The following is a 15,427-nucleotide window of genomic DNA, read 5'->3' as shown; positions in this document are numbered from 1 at the left end:
AGACAAAGTTATCTGAGAAGCATATGCGATGGGCAAATATCTTGTCCGTGTTCCATTTTCAGATTGTGCATGTGGAAGGCAAGAAGAACGTTGTGGCTGATGCCTTGTCAAGGAAGCCACAAATTTCAGTTGTGTCAATTCCTTATCATCATGAACTTGATGATATGAGGGAACAGTATGCAAATGATGAAGATTTTGCAAGGGTCTTCGAGCAGCTAATGGATGGACAACGTCATGAACACTATCTTCTCAAAGATGGGTTCATGATGATGCATGGCAGATTGTGTGTCCCAAAGCCATTGTGACGCAAAGTTATGGAAGAGAGTCATGTCCCACTGTATGCAGGGCATCGTGGTATCGATGCTACAATTAAAGCGGTTGAGACATTCTTCTACTGGCCTACATTGAGAAGAGATGTGGATGCCTTTGTGCGAAAATGGCTAATATGCCAGAAGGTCAAGTTTGACAGGCGAAAGGCACCAGGGTTATTGCAACCACTACCTATTCCAGATAAACCACGGGAAAGTATTGCTATGGATTTTATCTTTGATCTTCCGAGAACGCAGACAGGAAACGATGGTATTTGGACCATCATTTGCAGATTCAGCAAGCAGGCTCATTTTATTCCTGTCAGGAAGAAGATAAAGCCAGATCAGATGGCACGCTTGTTTATGAGCAATATTTTCAAGTATCATGGCATGTCACAGTCGATTGTTAGCGACCGTGATCCACGCATGACAAGTTTGTTCTGGAGAGGCTTGTTTGAGAATATGGGCACCACGCTCAAATTCTCTTCGTCATTTCATCCTCAAACAGATGGGCAGTTAGAAGAGGCAAATTCTACTGTCCTAGATCTGCTGAAGTGCTACGTGTCAGAGCATAAAGGAAAGTGGGAACAATATTTGCCATTGGTGGAGTATGCATACAATAATACAGTGCATTCAGCAACTGGCAAGGCACCTTTGAGATAGTTGAAGGTGGCAAGAAAGTTCCTCCCATACTGCATACAAAGGACAAGATATTTGAAGCAGATAAGTATGTGCAGAACATGGATGAAATGTACAAGAAGGTCAAAGTGGCCTTAGAAAAGACTCAGGCAAAGCAAAAGAAAGCAGTTGATCATCACCGTCGTGAAGTGGTATTTTCACTTGGTGATTGGGTGCTTCTACGCTTTGAAAAGGCAAGGTTAAAGAAGATGAAGGGCAAGGAAAGACTGTTTCCAAAGCTCAACATGCGTTACTATGGGCCTTTTCAAGTATGCGACATAATCAGTGATGTTGCATATAGGCTGAAATTGCCTGAGAGTTGGAAGATTCACAATGCGTTTCATGTGAGTCTTCTCAGACCCTATGTGGGTGATGTGCTAGAAGATATGCCAGCTGAAGATCAGCCGGAAGTCGAGGAACTTGACGAGATCTTGGTCCCGGAACAGATTTTGGCACATAAAGAAAGAAAAGTGAAAGGCAAGGTTGCTAGGCGTTACTTGGTGAAGTTCAGAAACTATCCACCAATGGATGCTAAGTGGATGGAAGAAGGTGAACTTGCAGAGTCACCAACTGTGTTATCACTTTACCTTCAAGGCTTTGATTTGCAACCTACCTTGACCCCTTGAGTTTCAAAGCTACATGGATTGTCAGTGTGACAATGGATTTTGAAAGAAATGATGTCATGTTATTTAAAGTGAGCTCAAATGAAGTACATGTTACATGAATGTTAGAGCTGTACAGATTGTCAGTTTGGCAATTGCTCTTACGGAATGTCCAAAAGTGTGGTTAGTGCTATAGAAGTGAGTATTTCTTGTCAGTTTGTCAAGGATATAGTAATTGCTTCTATTAAAGGGCACATGTGTAACTGCATTCTTAAACTATCGGTTTTGGTATGCTCGAAAGTGTTACGGATCCAACGGGTACTAACAGACAGTGGTAAAATGCGTAGCTACCATTTTGTCATTGGAAAGTTAATGACTCAAAGCAATGGTAGAGTGCAAAGCTACCACTATGTCATTGGGACACGGTTCACACGCAGGCAATACATGTGTCGACGAGGTGTTGAATACACCAGGGTTGACAATGAGCATGTATGTGTCGTATGTATGTGTTGACTGGTGTTGAATACACCAGTGTTGACTGTGAGCATGTACGACATAGATGCAAACGAGGACGTTTGAGATTTCAAGAGGGGGGTATGTCACCAGCGTGTGACTACTATCTATCCTTTTTGTTGATTTCTTTCTTAATATTTATTCATTTTCACTTTTTGGAAACACCCCTCCGGAAATCTAACTGCCCTGCATTGCATAGCTAGTGTGGAACTGGTCAGAGGGAGTCCAGGCCCGAGGGCAAGAGAGCAGTAAGGTTGGACAAGGACTATGGTTAGCCAAAGTGGGGTCATTGACTAGCCAAAGTGGAATCCTTTGCTACAGAGGCTACATTTCAGTTCTTGGTGTGGTTGCAGTGTACAAAGAGGGTCAGATGACCTAGAAAGATACAATGGCAGCATCTCCTAAAATTTAGGGAACTGTTATTTTGGGACCTGAAAATGTGTTCGCGTCATTACCTCCGGAATGACAAGGGGAACATATTATTACTCTGCCGTGAAGTCAAATGGGCAACCGGTCGGGAGATTTTTAGGTGGCAACCCCGAAACGGGAAATAGCTTGTAAATGTGCCAAGTGGCACATTTTTGTGCACTTCCCTCATGTAGGAAGAAGTGGCACTGATTTTAGGAGAAGGGAGGCTCATTTTCTCTCTGTCATCACAGGTTGAGAGCTTCAATGGAGTGCTTGCTTACCTTTTATGTACAGTGCGGTGCCAGGAGTGATGCCCTGCACGCTACGCACTGCTCTCTCTCTCCCCTATGGCAGTATGTTATGCCCCTCTAGTGGGCTTTTCAATTGACCAATGTACAGTTGTTTGGGTTCATGCGCGATTGCCGAGGCAAGAGCCTCTTGCACAGGTATTGGATCAGCTAGCGGCTAATCCCCCGCAGGTATAGGTGATTTGGAGAGGTTTCACGTACGAAATCTCGTCCGATTCAAAGGGCAAGTAGCCCTACAGGTGCGGGAGCTCGAGGACTTGCTACCGATGCGAACGTCACGCAAAACGGAGCCTGAAACAGTGAATTACAGCCTGCTGTGTATTTTTGCGGGTTTAGGGTTTTGGCCCTAAACGGACCCTAATACCCCCAGGAGGTTTGGGGACGCAAGGGGACCTCTGTATAGGTGATTTGGCGCATTTTCGGGGCAGAAAACAGAGAATTCAGCGTGCTGCAGATTCTCGCCAGGTTTTGCAAAGTGTCCGTATGCGTCGGGAAAGTCATCCAATGCGTGGGGATACTGACTGTGAAGGGTCCTAGTACAGTTATGTTGCCGAAATCGGGCCAAAACAGTTGAAATTCAGCCAAGACTGTGCGAGGCAGCTTGTAGGGAACCACAGCTTTTATTCCCTCTGTTAAAGAATAAAGAAATACCGAAAGGGGCGCCTAAATTAGGGGCCAGTCTGGTGTCGGTCTTCTCATACAGGTGCAATCTAGCAGCCTGTATCCCTTTCCCCTTTGTTGTGTCTTGAAAGTACAGGTAAAGTGGGCGACAAATTAAATGGGTGAAAGCAAATAAGGTTTAGGTCTAAGGTCTACCGCCCTTTTTGGATTAACCAGGCCGGTTTCAACATTTCACTTATATGATGTGGAATTAGCAGATGGATCAATTTTGACTTGTGATCAGACAGTTCGCCAGTTGCAGTTTGAGATTCAAACTTATGCAGATCAATTAGATTTCGAAGTCATTTTTATCTTATTACGACATGATTCTTGGTCAGCATTGGTTATTCCAATATGATCCAGCAATTAGCTTTCGAGGACATACTATCATTTGTTTAAAGATGGATGTGAATTGACGTTACACGGGCTTTCTCATGCGGAAAGAGTGATTCAAGCCTCACGTGTACTATTCAAACGATATGATACAAAAGATTATGAAGCAAATATGATCTCCGATGTAGATTCAAATATTATAATTGATGAATTTTTGAATTCATTAACTTCTCGTGAATCAATTGCTGAAGACAAAGATGATATCAAGCAAGAAGTTTTTCCAAGTGATACTTCGTTACCAGACAAAGATAAGGACATAGTTGCAGATTTCGAATCTGAAGATGAGTATGCTTTCTTTGATTCTTTGCTGGATGATGATATGCCAATTGCAAGTCATGAAGTGACAGGTCCTGAAGATGATTGTGAAGAATTTTGGGATTCATTATTAGAAGATGATTATAGTGTCAAGCCAAAATCCTCTCCAGTGATTCATAGAGTTGAAGTTACCCGATCTGAAGAGTACCTTGAGAAAATTTCCTGTTCCCCAAATATTTCGCAGTTACTGGAAGATTTTGAACCAGAAATCTTACATCGCATGAAGAATTTTGAAGATCAATCTCTTTTTGCAATTAACTTGATTATGCCAAATTCCTCTAAAAAGTCTTTGAATAATGCAATGACATGGGATTTAGCAATCAAAGCAAAAAGGTTTCGCAAGAAGCAAAGGTTCAAGACAAAGGTTTTCGATAACTCAAAGACTGAAGATTTTCGAAGATTCAATGCTTTTCTAGAATTCTATCAACATCAGAAGTCATTTATTTGACACGGGCTCTCATTTTAAATGGGAGGGAATGCCATGATTGTGACTATGTTAACAACATTACATCTACTCCTAGTTGCAGATACGTGAACTGCCATGCCAAGGAGGACCCATGGATAGTCACATCCCTTCTCCCAAGAGACGTGCCTCTTCGCCAAAAGCCACACTCCTTTGACGACTGGTCATACCCCTTCGCTCTATGGGTGCAACTCTTCGCCCAATGGTTGCAGCTCTTCGCCGAAAGGATGTGTCTTTACGTCTAAAGTCGCGTCTCTTCACCATAAGATGGGTCTTTTCATTTATGTCTCTTCGTCTCCTATATAAGGAGTCCTTGTATCACACATTCAATCAATCAACACAGAGTCTTCCAAGTCTTGCTTTTGAGTACAATTCAAGTTTCTTAAGTCTTAATCATGAGTTTTAAGTACTTAATTAAGAATTAGTACCTAGAATCCTTACAATTATTGTAACCGGCTTGGACACTATAAGCTAGAAATCAATAGCAACACATGAACAGAAACTTCATAATCATTGAACTTTAATGGAGACAGAGAGAGTCTACATGGCCCGATGGAGTTTTGTGCTTAGAGGTATTGGCCCCAAAGACTGGCGTCCCTTTTGGTATTTCTTTTTATATTAATCTTTGAGCAAAGTACAACTCCCGTGGGTTCTTGCTCTCAGACTCTACATCCAAATGCTCTGAGAAGTGAGCCCCCTTGGGTTACTTACAAAGATTACAAGGGTTGCTAAAAGTAGAGCCCCAAAAGCAATGAGTAGTAAAAAGAACTGATTCCCAAAATCTGCCAGCAAAAAGCACCATCACAATTTGCGAAAATCCGTTTAGGCTACCACATTAGCATTGTCAGTGCAAATCTCGGAAATCCGTAAAGACTGTCATGTCAGCACTGTCAACGCAAACCTCGGAAATCCATACAGTCAGCCACGTCACTGTCCGTACTGTTCTTCCACGTCATCATCCTGCGTTCTACCACGTCATCATCCCCGTGGACATGCTACATTATCAGTTTGTGACATCAGGAGGACGTGGCAATTGCTAACCTTAGTTGTTGGTTTCTTTCCGATGATTTAATTAATTTTTGGGACCCTCTTTTTGAAGTCACAAATGGTCGGACATTGCATGGCCAGTGTGAAAAGGTCGACGGCTGAGAGTTTCACCCGTAGTTGGGAAGGGCAAGTCGCCACAAGAGGGTCGGGCCAGCTGGCACTGGAATCCGAGCAATAAAAGGGTGTCTTGGCTGAGTTCAAAGTCATTTAGGCCCCCTCGCTACACTTACAAGTCGGTGGATACTAGGAATTAACTCTAAAGAGGCAAACTGGACACATGGCGGCTCCGGATGCACTTGCCAAGCCCATCCCAACTAGGGGCGCCCATTTTTGAGAGGGGGCCTGATTTTGCACTTCATTGTGCTATAGTGTGTGTGTGAGTAGTTGGTGCAGGTGATGAAGCTTTAATGGAAAGCTTGCCTTCTCCCTTGCTCTACGTAGCGCGATGATTTGCTTTCGTGCATCTCTCCCCCCCCCTTTGCACACTAGTTGGGCTCCTCATATGACCATGTACATTTCTCAGGTTTTTATGCTCATTTGCCAAGGCAAGAGCCTTTTGAACAGGAACCGGATTAGCTAATTGCTAATCCTCCATAGGTATGCATAGTTCCATTGTGAAGGATTGAAAAAAACGGAGACTTTTCTCACTTGAAAACTTGTCCATTTCAAAGGGGAACTGTCCCATTGCGTGCGGGAGCACCTGAGACACGCGTAGGCGTGCTTGCTCCGCCCAAAACGATCCAAAACAGAGAATTACAGCCTACTGTGTTTTTCTGCAGGTTTAGGGTTTTGCACCTAAAATGCACGGGAATGCTAGGGGAGCTTCGGGAAAGCCTCGGGATGTGCAACCAAGGTTTTGGGCACCTGACAATGATAAAACAGGGAATTACAGCACGCTGAAATTGACCTGCAGCTCACTGGAAAGCTTCCAAACCGCAAGGGAAAGTGTCCCTGACGTGTACTTTTGACTTGTAGGGGTTTTGCGTCGTTATGTTGTCAAAATTGGGTCGAAAACCTGCAATTACAGCCATGGACAGGTTTGGGCAGCTTGGTGAGAGTTAGGTGAAAGTGTCCAGATCGGTTTCTGCAATTAGAATAAAGAAATACTGAAAGGGGCGCCAGTTTTTGGGGCCAACAGGTTGTCGGCGTCTGCTTGGTAACGCTCTAGCTTCCAAGCCGTGTGTGTTTGAAGTGCTAATTCCAATCATAGGTTTTATTTGCAAAGTAGTTCTGTGTCCTAAAGTCTAAAGTAAAGTTTCGGGTGAAAGCCAAAAGTCTACTGTCCTACGGGCCGGTTTCATGGTTCCGTTGCCGGGACCGAATCATTTTTTGCTCAAGAAGTGAGCCTCGGTTGGGTTTTTGGTAAAGACACAGAGTACTGGAACACGGGATTACACTATGGCCGACAAAGGAAAGGCATTATGGAAGAGGGTTCCTCTTCGCAAGACAGGCAAGGAATTTCTATAGTGTTTTAAGGTTGGTGAGAGTTCATGGCCACGCCTGTGTGTACCTCTTGTTGATGTGAATGCTCCACCAGTGCAGGGCTTTAGGACTGGGCAACTTGAAAATGATGCGTTCATGACTCAATTGGTTGCCGCTGTGAATGTGTTTTCTCGACCGGTGCAGAACCGAAGGTTAATGGAGTTTTTGCAAGTGCCACCAGTGCCACAACAGACAAGGCAACTCAGGCAACCAGTAGAGCTCGATGAGGCTCAAGCCCAGGTACTTCATGTGTCCCGGCAGGATAGGGAGCACTCGCACGTTGCGGAGTCGGGGGCTCCAAGACAGGTTCCTTCCGTCCATGAACAGGTGGTTAGCACGCCGATTCCACAAGTTTTGCCAGTTCAGCCCGCCACCTTTCAGAGTCGACATGTTGCATTAAATGGACAGGGAACCAGTTTCCAGGCAATGCATCAAGTTTTTCCACCACCATGGTACATCCTGGGTATTTCGGGGGTGGATCTTTGTTCCAAAATATTGTTGGTTATGCGTCTGGAAACCAACAGTATAGCCAGGAACAATGTTTGGGGGTATACAAGGCACGATGCCAAACCCCCTGTATGGTAATATCAGCATGCAACAAGGCTTTCAAAGCAATCAAGGCCAATTTGGGGTGCCACATGGAAATTTTGGCATGGCTGGTTTTTCTGGACAGCAGCCAGATATGGCACTTATGACGCAAAATGTCAATGGTCAAGGAATGCCGATGATCCCCACTACAGTGCCCATGTTGCAGACAATTCCTTCCGACAATTTAGGGGCACTGGAAAAGCCAAAAGCTTACAAAGAAGGTGTAGCTGTAAAGTTTAGCACTCTCAACGGCTTTGAGGATAAGGCAAAGGCTCTTACTTTCCTCCAGTAGTTTGATACAACTTATGCAAGGGGGAGTTTTACAGAGGCCTCTAAGGTCAGGAAAGCTGCCACTTTCTTGAAAGACAATGCGCTTACATGGTGACCGGCAGTGTTGATGCAAGGACAGGCACCCGCCACATGGGTATACTTCAAGCAAATGTTTGCATCTGCACGGCCGTCAAGTGAATTTGAAGCCGATGTCATGACGGATTGGCACCAACTCACTACGGCTACTTGCAAGAGCCTACAAGAGTACAATCGAAGGTTTTGTAAAGTGTTGCTGTCACAAAGTGATGATGTGGCTGCCCGATTATTAGGGCTCGGATGACATGGCTGTACTGTTGAAACCCTAACCCTAATGGCCAGAAACTCTAATATGCAAAAACCCTAAATGCTGCAAGAAACCCTAACCCTAATTTTTGCCAAACCCTAATTCTGCCCTAACCTAACCCTAATCCTAACCCTAAAGGCAGCAGGGGCAGATCTCGGAAATTGCGCCGGAAATAGCGGAGGCTGTTCTACGGCAGTAGCTTTTGTTTTTTTTTTGCGTGGAGATCTCCTTGCGGCAGTTTTTTTTGGCTACGCTGGGCTTGCTTTTAGTTTATTAAAAGTGAGAGATTGCTTGATTATGAAAAACAGCCCAAGAAAGAGAGAGAGAGAGAGAGAGAGAGAGAGAGAGAGAGAGAGAGAGAGAGAGATTTTGACTTTAAGCTTTTGGGGCTCTGCTTTTTGGCAACCCTTGTAAATAACTAAGTGATTTGGGCTCCCACTCTGCAGAGCATCTGGACGCAGAGTTTGAGAGTGAGACCCAATTACTCTTGTATTTTGAACACTGATTAATACAAAAAGAAATACCGAAAGGGGCGCCGGTCTTTGGGGCCAATATCTTTAGGCACGGAACTCCACCGGGCCAGTGCAAATTCTATTGTGAACTGTGAACTGTTTTGAAGTGGTTATTTGGTGCTGTCGCGATTGATTCTTGACTTGGAGTGTCCAAGTCTGTTGCAGTTGCTCTCATTAAACCTCCTACAGGTTTGTGCCACTGAGACAGAGCAGATAGAAGTATTGTTGTGGGTTGCTTTAAGGGCTTCGAGATTACTGTATAAAGAATAGAGTGGCTACCCTCACTCAGCTTATGGAAGTTGCCAACACTGGTCTTGCCTTGTTGAAGAGAGAGGACAGTGGGTTTCGGGGCAACGTGAAAGGGGGGCAGTAAAAGAAAAATTCAGAAAAGAAGCCCTTTGTGAAAACAGTTCCTAAAGCGTCATAGGGGTTAGAAAAGGTCAACAAGGACAATGACTCAGTCGAGACTTCTGGAGCGTAGGCAAAGAAACAAAAAAGGAAGCCTTTTGGTGCCAAAGCGAACTTTATCTCACCAGAGTTAGCTATGAGGCTGGGTATCAGAGCTGAAGAGATGGGGTACACGGCAGAGGTAGGGTTGGCATGTTCTGGCCACTTAGAGTGTGGTACTCCCATTATTGGAAAGCTGTGTCTGCATATTTAGTGTATATGGATACATGAGAGTTCTATATCATGCCATTGGAAGGGTGTGATGCACTGTTGGAAATTCCGTGGATGTTCCGTACATATGGTGTACTGGATGTCTGTGACAAAACCGTCATCCTCAACATAGGGGCAAAACTCATGTTTTGGATGCAAAGTGGATGGAAGAGCATGGATTGTCAGAGTCACCAAATGTATTGCAGCTTTACCATGAGGCCTTTGGGTTACAACCCACGTATGCCCCAACCAAACGTGTTGAAAGGAGGGCTAATGATGGAGCTAGCACATCAAATATATATACGGATTCAGTGCAGTAGAAGTGTGCATCGCTCTTCAAGTGTTACAGGTATTATGCTCATTTCTATCATAGATGGAAACGACAAAAGTATGAAGGTCTCATTAAGTCATTTGTATCTATGTGTTATGACTTTTCTTGCGGGTACATGTGATGATAAAAGCGTGCTAACAACACAAGATCATCAATGGCATGTATATATGGCATGCAATCGAAGACTTTTGCGATTTCAAGAGGGGGGTATGTCACGAGGACGTGGCAATTGCTAATTACTGTCACGAGGACGTGGCAACTGCTAACCTTAGTTGTTGGTTTCTTTTCGATGATTTTTATTTAATTTTTGGGACCCTCTTTTTGAAGTCACAAATGGCCGGACATTGCGTGGCCAGTGTGAAACGGTCGACGGCCGAGAGTTTCACCCGTAGTTGGGAAGGGCAGGTCGCCACGAGAGGGTTGGGCCAATTGGCACTGAAATTTGAGCAGTAAAAGGGTGTCTAGGCTCAGCTCAAAGTCATTTAGGCCCCCTCGCTATGCTTATAAGTCGGTGGGTGCTAGGAATTAACTCTAAAGAGGCAAACTGGACACATGGCGGCTCCGGGTACACTTGCCAAGCCCATCCCAGCTGGGGGCGCCCATTTTTGAGAAGGGGGCTGATTTTGCACTTCATTGTGCTACACAATGTGTCTGAGTATTTGGTGCAAGTGATGAAGCTTTAATGGAAAGCTTGCCTTCTCCCTTGCTCTATGTAGCGCGATGATTTGCTGTCGTGCATCTCTCTCTCCCCTTTGCACATATGGTAATGCCCCACTAGTTGGGCTCCTCAGATGACCATGTACAGTTCTGGGGGTTTTATGCGCGTTTGCCAAGGCAGGAGCCTTCTGAACATGAACCGGATTAGCTAATTGCTAATCCCCCACTGGTACGCACACTGCCATCGCGAAGGATCGAAAAAAACGGAGAGTTTTCTCGCGTGAAAACTCATCCGTTTCAGAGGGGAAATGTCCCATTGCGTGCAGGAGCACCTGAGACACGCGTGGACGTGCTTGCTCCGCCCAAAACGATCCGAAACAGAGAATTACAGCCTGCTGTGTTTTTTTGCAGGTTTAGGGTTTCGCACCTAAACTGCAGGGCAATGCCAGGGGAGCCTTGGGATGCGCAAACAAGGCTTTGGGCACTTGACAATAACAAAACAGGGAATTACAGCATTGTGAAATTGTCCTGCACCTCACTGGAAAGCTTCCAAACCGCAAGGGAAAGTGTCCTTGACGTATTCTTTTGACCTACAGGGGTTTCACGTCGTTATGTTGGTGAAATTGGGTCGAAAATCTGCAATTACAGCCATGGACAGGTTTGGGCAGCTTGGTGAGAGTTAGTTGAAAGTGTTCGGATGTGTTTGGATCGTCTGTTCTTAATTGAATAAAAAAAATACTGAAAGGGGCTCCAGTCTTTGGGGCCTATAGGGTGCCAGTCTTCTTGTGCGCAATGACATTCTAGTCGTTGGGACGCATCTGTGTTATCTTTTCTTCTTAGTGCTATCTGTAAAGTTAACATGTAATTGAATTAATACCGCCCTCTATTGTGTACTGGCCGGTTATAAACGCAAATTTGCAAAATACGGTTAGATAGTAAAATTGGTGAACAAAAGGGTGAAGAACTGGGTTGAATCAATCCTTTCTCGAGAACATCATTAACCTGATTCATGATTTCCTTTTGCCGTGCTGAGCTTACGTTGTGAGAGGGCCAGATAAGAGCTGAGCTCCTTGGAATCAAATCAATGGTATGATCCTTGGTAGGCTCAGGGGGCAATTCCCTCGGTAGGCTCTTTGAGAAACAATCGTGATATTGTTTCAACAAATCAAGTCCCTCTATCTCCGAAGAAAGTAAATCTGAATTACCTTCATCTTGGGACCTGTCTCGAACAAAAATCAAGTAAAAAAAAATATGAGATTTCATTAACTTAGAAATTGTCGTATCAAACTTAACTAGGATAGACTCGCCTTTGAGTTTTACATCTAGAGTGAGATCCTTTTCTTTGTACTGAAGGAATATCTTCTTTGCCTTGGTATCAATCATTGCACTACTCTTGTAGTGCCATAGCATTCCCAATAGGACATCACAAGGGACATAATGAAAAAGTCCTCTTGTCCAACATACCCAACATACCCTTGGATGTGCAATTGAAGCTTGCCTATCAATGGGGTAACAACCACTTTCGTCAGGTGTTGCACTCGATCCATCAAAAGGAATTATACGACGGAGATTATTATGTGTGTCTGTAAGCATCTACAAATCGAAGTCGCTTTTCTCTTGTGTGTCTAGGAAAGTGATCACGTGCTTCGTCTATAGGATTTCCATAATGAGCATCATAGAAACCGTGTCTTTCTTAAGACGAACACAAATCATCAACTGCTTCAAGGAAAAGAGATTGTCTCCCCATAAATCTGTCTGACCGCATGTTGAGTCGGGGCTTTTGCCTTTCTCGTTCCGTTGCAACCAATCTTTCTTGAGTCGTCCTTGCAAAGTGTTGTGGATTGTTTGCCTTCCAGTGCTTTACCATCGTATCAAGACCCTTTGATTAAATTCTCTTTGTTTTTACATCCCTAGACGGATGGGCAGTCAGAGATTACCAACTTAGTTGTATCTTTGAAAATAAGTCCTCATTGGGAGAAGTATTTCCCATTGGTGGAGTTTGCTTACAACAACACTATTCACACTTCGATGGGGAAGCCACCATTACCAATTGTCCAGGGTGCCAAGAAGGTTCCGCCTATCTCTTTACCTCAACTTTACAACTGTAGACTCAATCCCCTTGTGGCTGGTCTCATTTGATTTAAGGTCTAGAGGTTCATTTAATTTGGTGTTTGTATGAAAATAAGCAGAACCAGCCTTACTAAGCAGAACCAGCCTTACTGTAGCCAGACGATACTCAATGGGGTAGCCTTTCCAATCCTTACAAATGGTTTATTTAAAAAGCGCAAAAAGTAATGGGAAGCACAAGAGGTTTTAGTTTGTTAGCGCTCGCCAAGGCTCCAAAGTAATGTGTTTTTAAAAACTATCGTTTGTAACTTTTTTGGGGGTAAAATTTGTCCTACAAAGTTTCTAGTAACCAAGGAGGCCAATTTCAAACATTTATACCTGTTTCAATTCTAGCCTGAAAGTTTCTTCTTTCAATTTAAAAATATTAAGCAGGATAGGATGATTGAAGAGTTTTCTCTCTTTTCTTCTTTTTGGGCCTGGAAATTTGCATTGTGCTACTTTGCGGCAAAGTTTTTCATTGGGACTTAATTCCAACTAAAATGATGTTTTTGTAGCTCGAAACCTTCGAGTGGGGCTCGCCGCAAGCGGGGCTTGTGCAGCTGTAGCAGCAATTGTGGATGTAAGCGGGCAAACAACTCGAACCCCCATCGGGCGCGAATATTTACCGTACCCGACAAGGAGTTCAAGCACAGATTGATTGTGGTGTACTTGATGATTCAACTCACTACCTTGTTCACTTACTTGAGAGGCCTCTCCATTTTGTCTCGGTTGATGCTGAAATAAATAGGACAGTTATGTCACAATGTTTGATATATTTTTTTAGAGCTGAGAGGGTTAGACTCAAGTGTATTTTTACGTCTATGTCTAGACGAGTTCCACTTCAAGTGATTGCTTGAAATATGGGTTTCTGTTACTTTACGTTTGGTTGTGCCTTGTTCATGTCAATAGCTCCATTTTGATTAGCTGCTTGGATGTCATGTCATACAATGTTGTTGATACTAATTATTTGGATTTTTTTTCACACAACGGTATGAACCCAATAATCCCCCCCCCCCCCTTCGAAGATTTGTGGGGATAAGAATTGAGTTTATTTAGTTTGATTGTCGTTTCTCACTCTCTTCATATTATGTTTGTCAATTATCTTGCATTTAGTGCACAATATTCTAGATTAGGCGACGGATTAGGATACTATCCTTCCATGTTTGAGTTTATCTAGTTTAATTGTCTACTCTCATTCTCTCCACATTATGCCCATCTTTTGTTTAGTACACATTAATCTAGATTAAGCCACTAATTACAATACTACCCTTCTATACAGACACTTCATTTTAGCATAACATCTGTGCATCTCTTTGCCTCAACTTTACAAGTGTAGTCGTGAAGTGTATAGACTCAACCCCCTTGTGGCTGGTCTCATGTGATTTTCAAGGTCTAGAGATTCATGTAATTTGGTGTTTGTATGAAAGTAAGCAGAACCGGTCTTACGGTAGCCAAACGATCTTACGGTAGCCAACCGGTCTTACGGTAGCCAACCGGTTTTTTCAATTTAGAAATATGAAGCACGAAAGGATGATTGAAGTTTTTTTTAAATTTTGGGCTTGAAATTTGCATTGTAATAATTTGCGGCAAAGTTTTTCATTTGGACTTATTTCCAACTAAAATGATGTTTTGGTGCCTTACATCCTAGCTCGAAACCTTTGAGTGGGGCTTGCCGCAAGCGGGGCTTGTGTAGCTGTAGCAGCAATTGTGGATGTAAGCGGGCAAACAACTCGAACCCCCATCGGGCGCGAGTATTTACCTTACCCAACAAGGAGTTCAAGCATAGATTGATTGTGGTGTACTTGATGATTCAACTCACTACCTTGTTCACTTACATTCTAAGTGCCATAATGTTTGATATAATTTTTTGCTTGTCAGATCTTGCTTGCCCAACACAAGAGGATCTAGTTGACATCCCAAGTTAGACCTGAGAGGGTTAGACTCAAGTGTATTTTTACGTTTATGTGTCGACAAATTCCACTTCAAGTGATTGCTTGAATTATGGGCTTTCTGTTACTTTACATTCGGTTGTGCCTTGTTCATATCAATAGCTCCATTTTGATTAGTTGTTTGGATGTCATGACGTACAATGTTGTTGATACTAATTATTTGGATCATTTTTCGCAAAACGGTATGAACCCAATAATTCTACCCTCCCCCGCCCACCCGCCGGCCCTCTCTCGCTCTCTCTCTAGATTTGTGGGGATAAGAGTTGAGTTTATTCAGTTTGATTATCGTCTCTCCCTCTTTACATTTTGTTTGTCAATTATTTTTCTTTTAGTGCACAATACTGTAGATGAGGCCACTGATTAGGATACTATCCTTCCACGTTCGAGTTTATCTAGTTTAATAGCTCCATTTTGATGATTTTGATGTTGATGTCAATAGCTCCATTTTGATTAGTTGCTTGGATGTCATGTGGTACTATGTTGTTGACACTAATTATTTGGATTTTTTTTTCACACAACGGTATGAAAACAATAATTTTACCCCCCCTCCCCCCCCCCAGCGCCTCCCTCTCTCTCTCTGAAGATTTGTGGGGATAAGAATTGAGTTTATTCAGTTTGATTGTCGTCTCTCACTCTCTTTACATTATATTTTTCAATTATCTTGCATTTAGTGCACAATACTCTAGATTAGGCGATTGATTAGAATACTATCCTTCCATGTTCGAGTTTGTCTAGTTTAATTGTCTACACTCACTCTCCACATGATGCCTATCTTTCGTTTAGTGCACATTAATCTAGATTAAGCCACTAATTACAATACTACCCTTCTATACAGAC

General features: G+C 43.4%; 1 protein-coding gene across 2 annotated transcripts in view; it reads left to right on the top strand.

The window, feature by feature from the left end:
- The window catches only part of LOC147444074 (outer envelope pore protein 16-3, chloroplastic/mitochondrial-like), a 51,397-nt gene extending 37,877 nt beyond the window's left edge, over positions 1-13,520 (top strand). For both annotated transcript variants that reach the window (XM_086526813.1, XM_086526812.1), the window contains exon 3: positions 13,157-13,520. In XM_086526813.1, coding sequence (XP_086382939.1) covers positions 13,157-13,299 — 143 coding nt within the window. In that variant the 3' untranslated portion in view covers positions 13,300-13,520. The remainder of the gene's footprint in view (positions 1-13,156) is intronic.
- The last annotated feature ends 1,907 nt before the right edge of the window (positions 13,521-15,427 follow it).

This window comes from Adiantum capillus-veneris, chromosome 13, assembly GCF_014529385.1.
Source record: "Adiantum capillus-veneris isolate H3 chromosome 13, ASM1452938v2, whole genome shotgun sequence".
Lineage (NCBI taxonomy): Eukaryota > Viridiplantae > Streptophyta > Polypodiopsida > Polypodiales > Pteridaceae > Adiantum > Adiantum capillus-veneris.
Note: the sequence above shows the minus strand (reverse complement) of the source record. Positions and strands in the feature narration are given on the sequence as shown.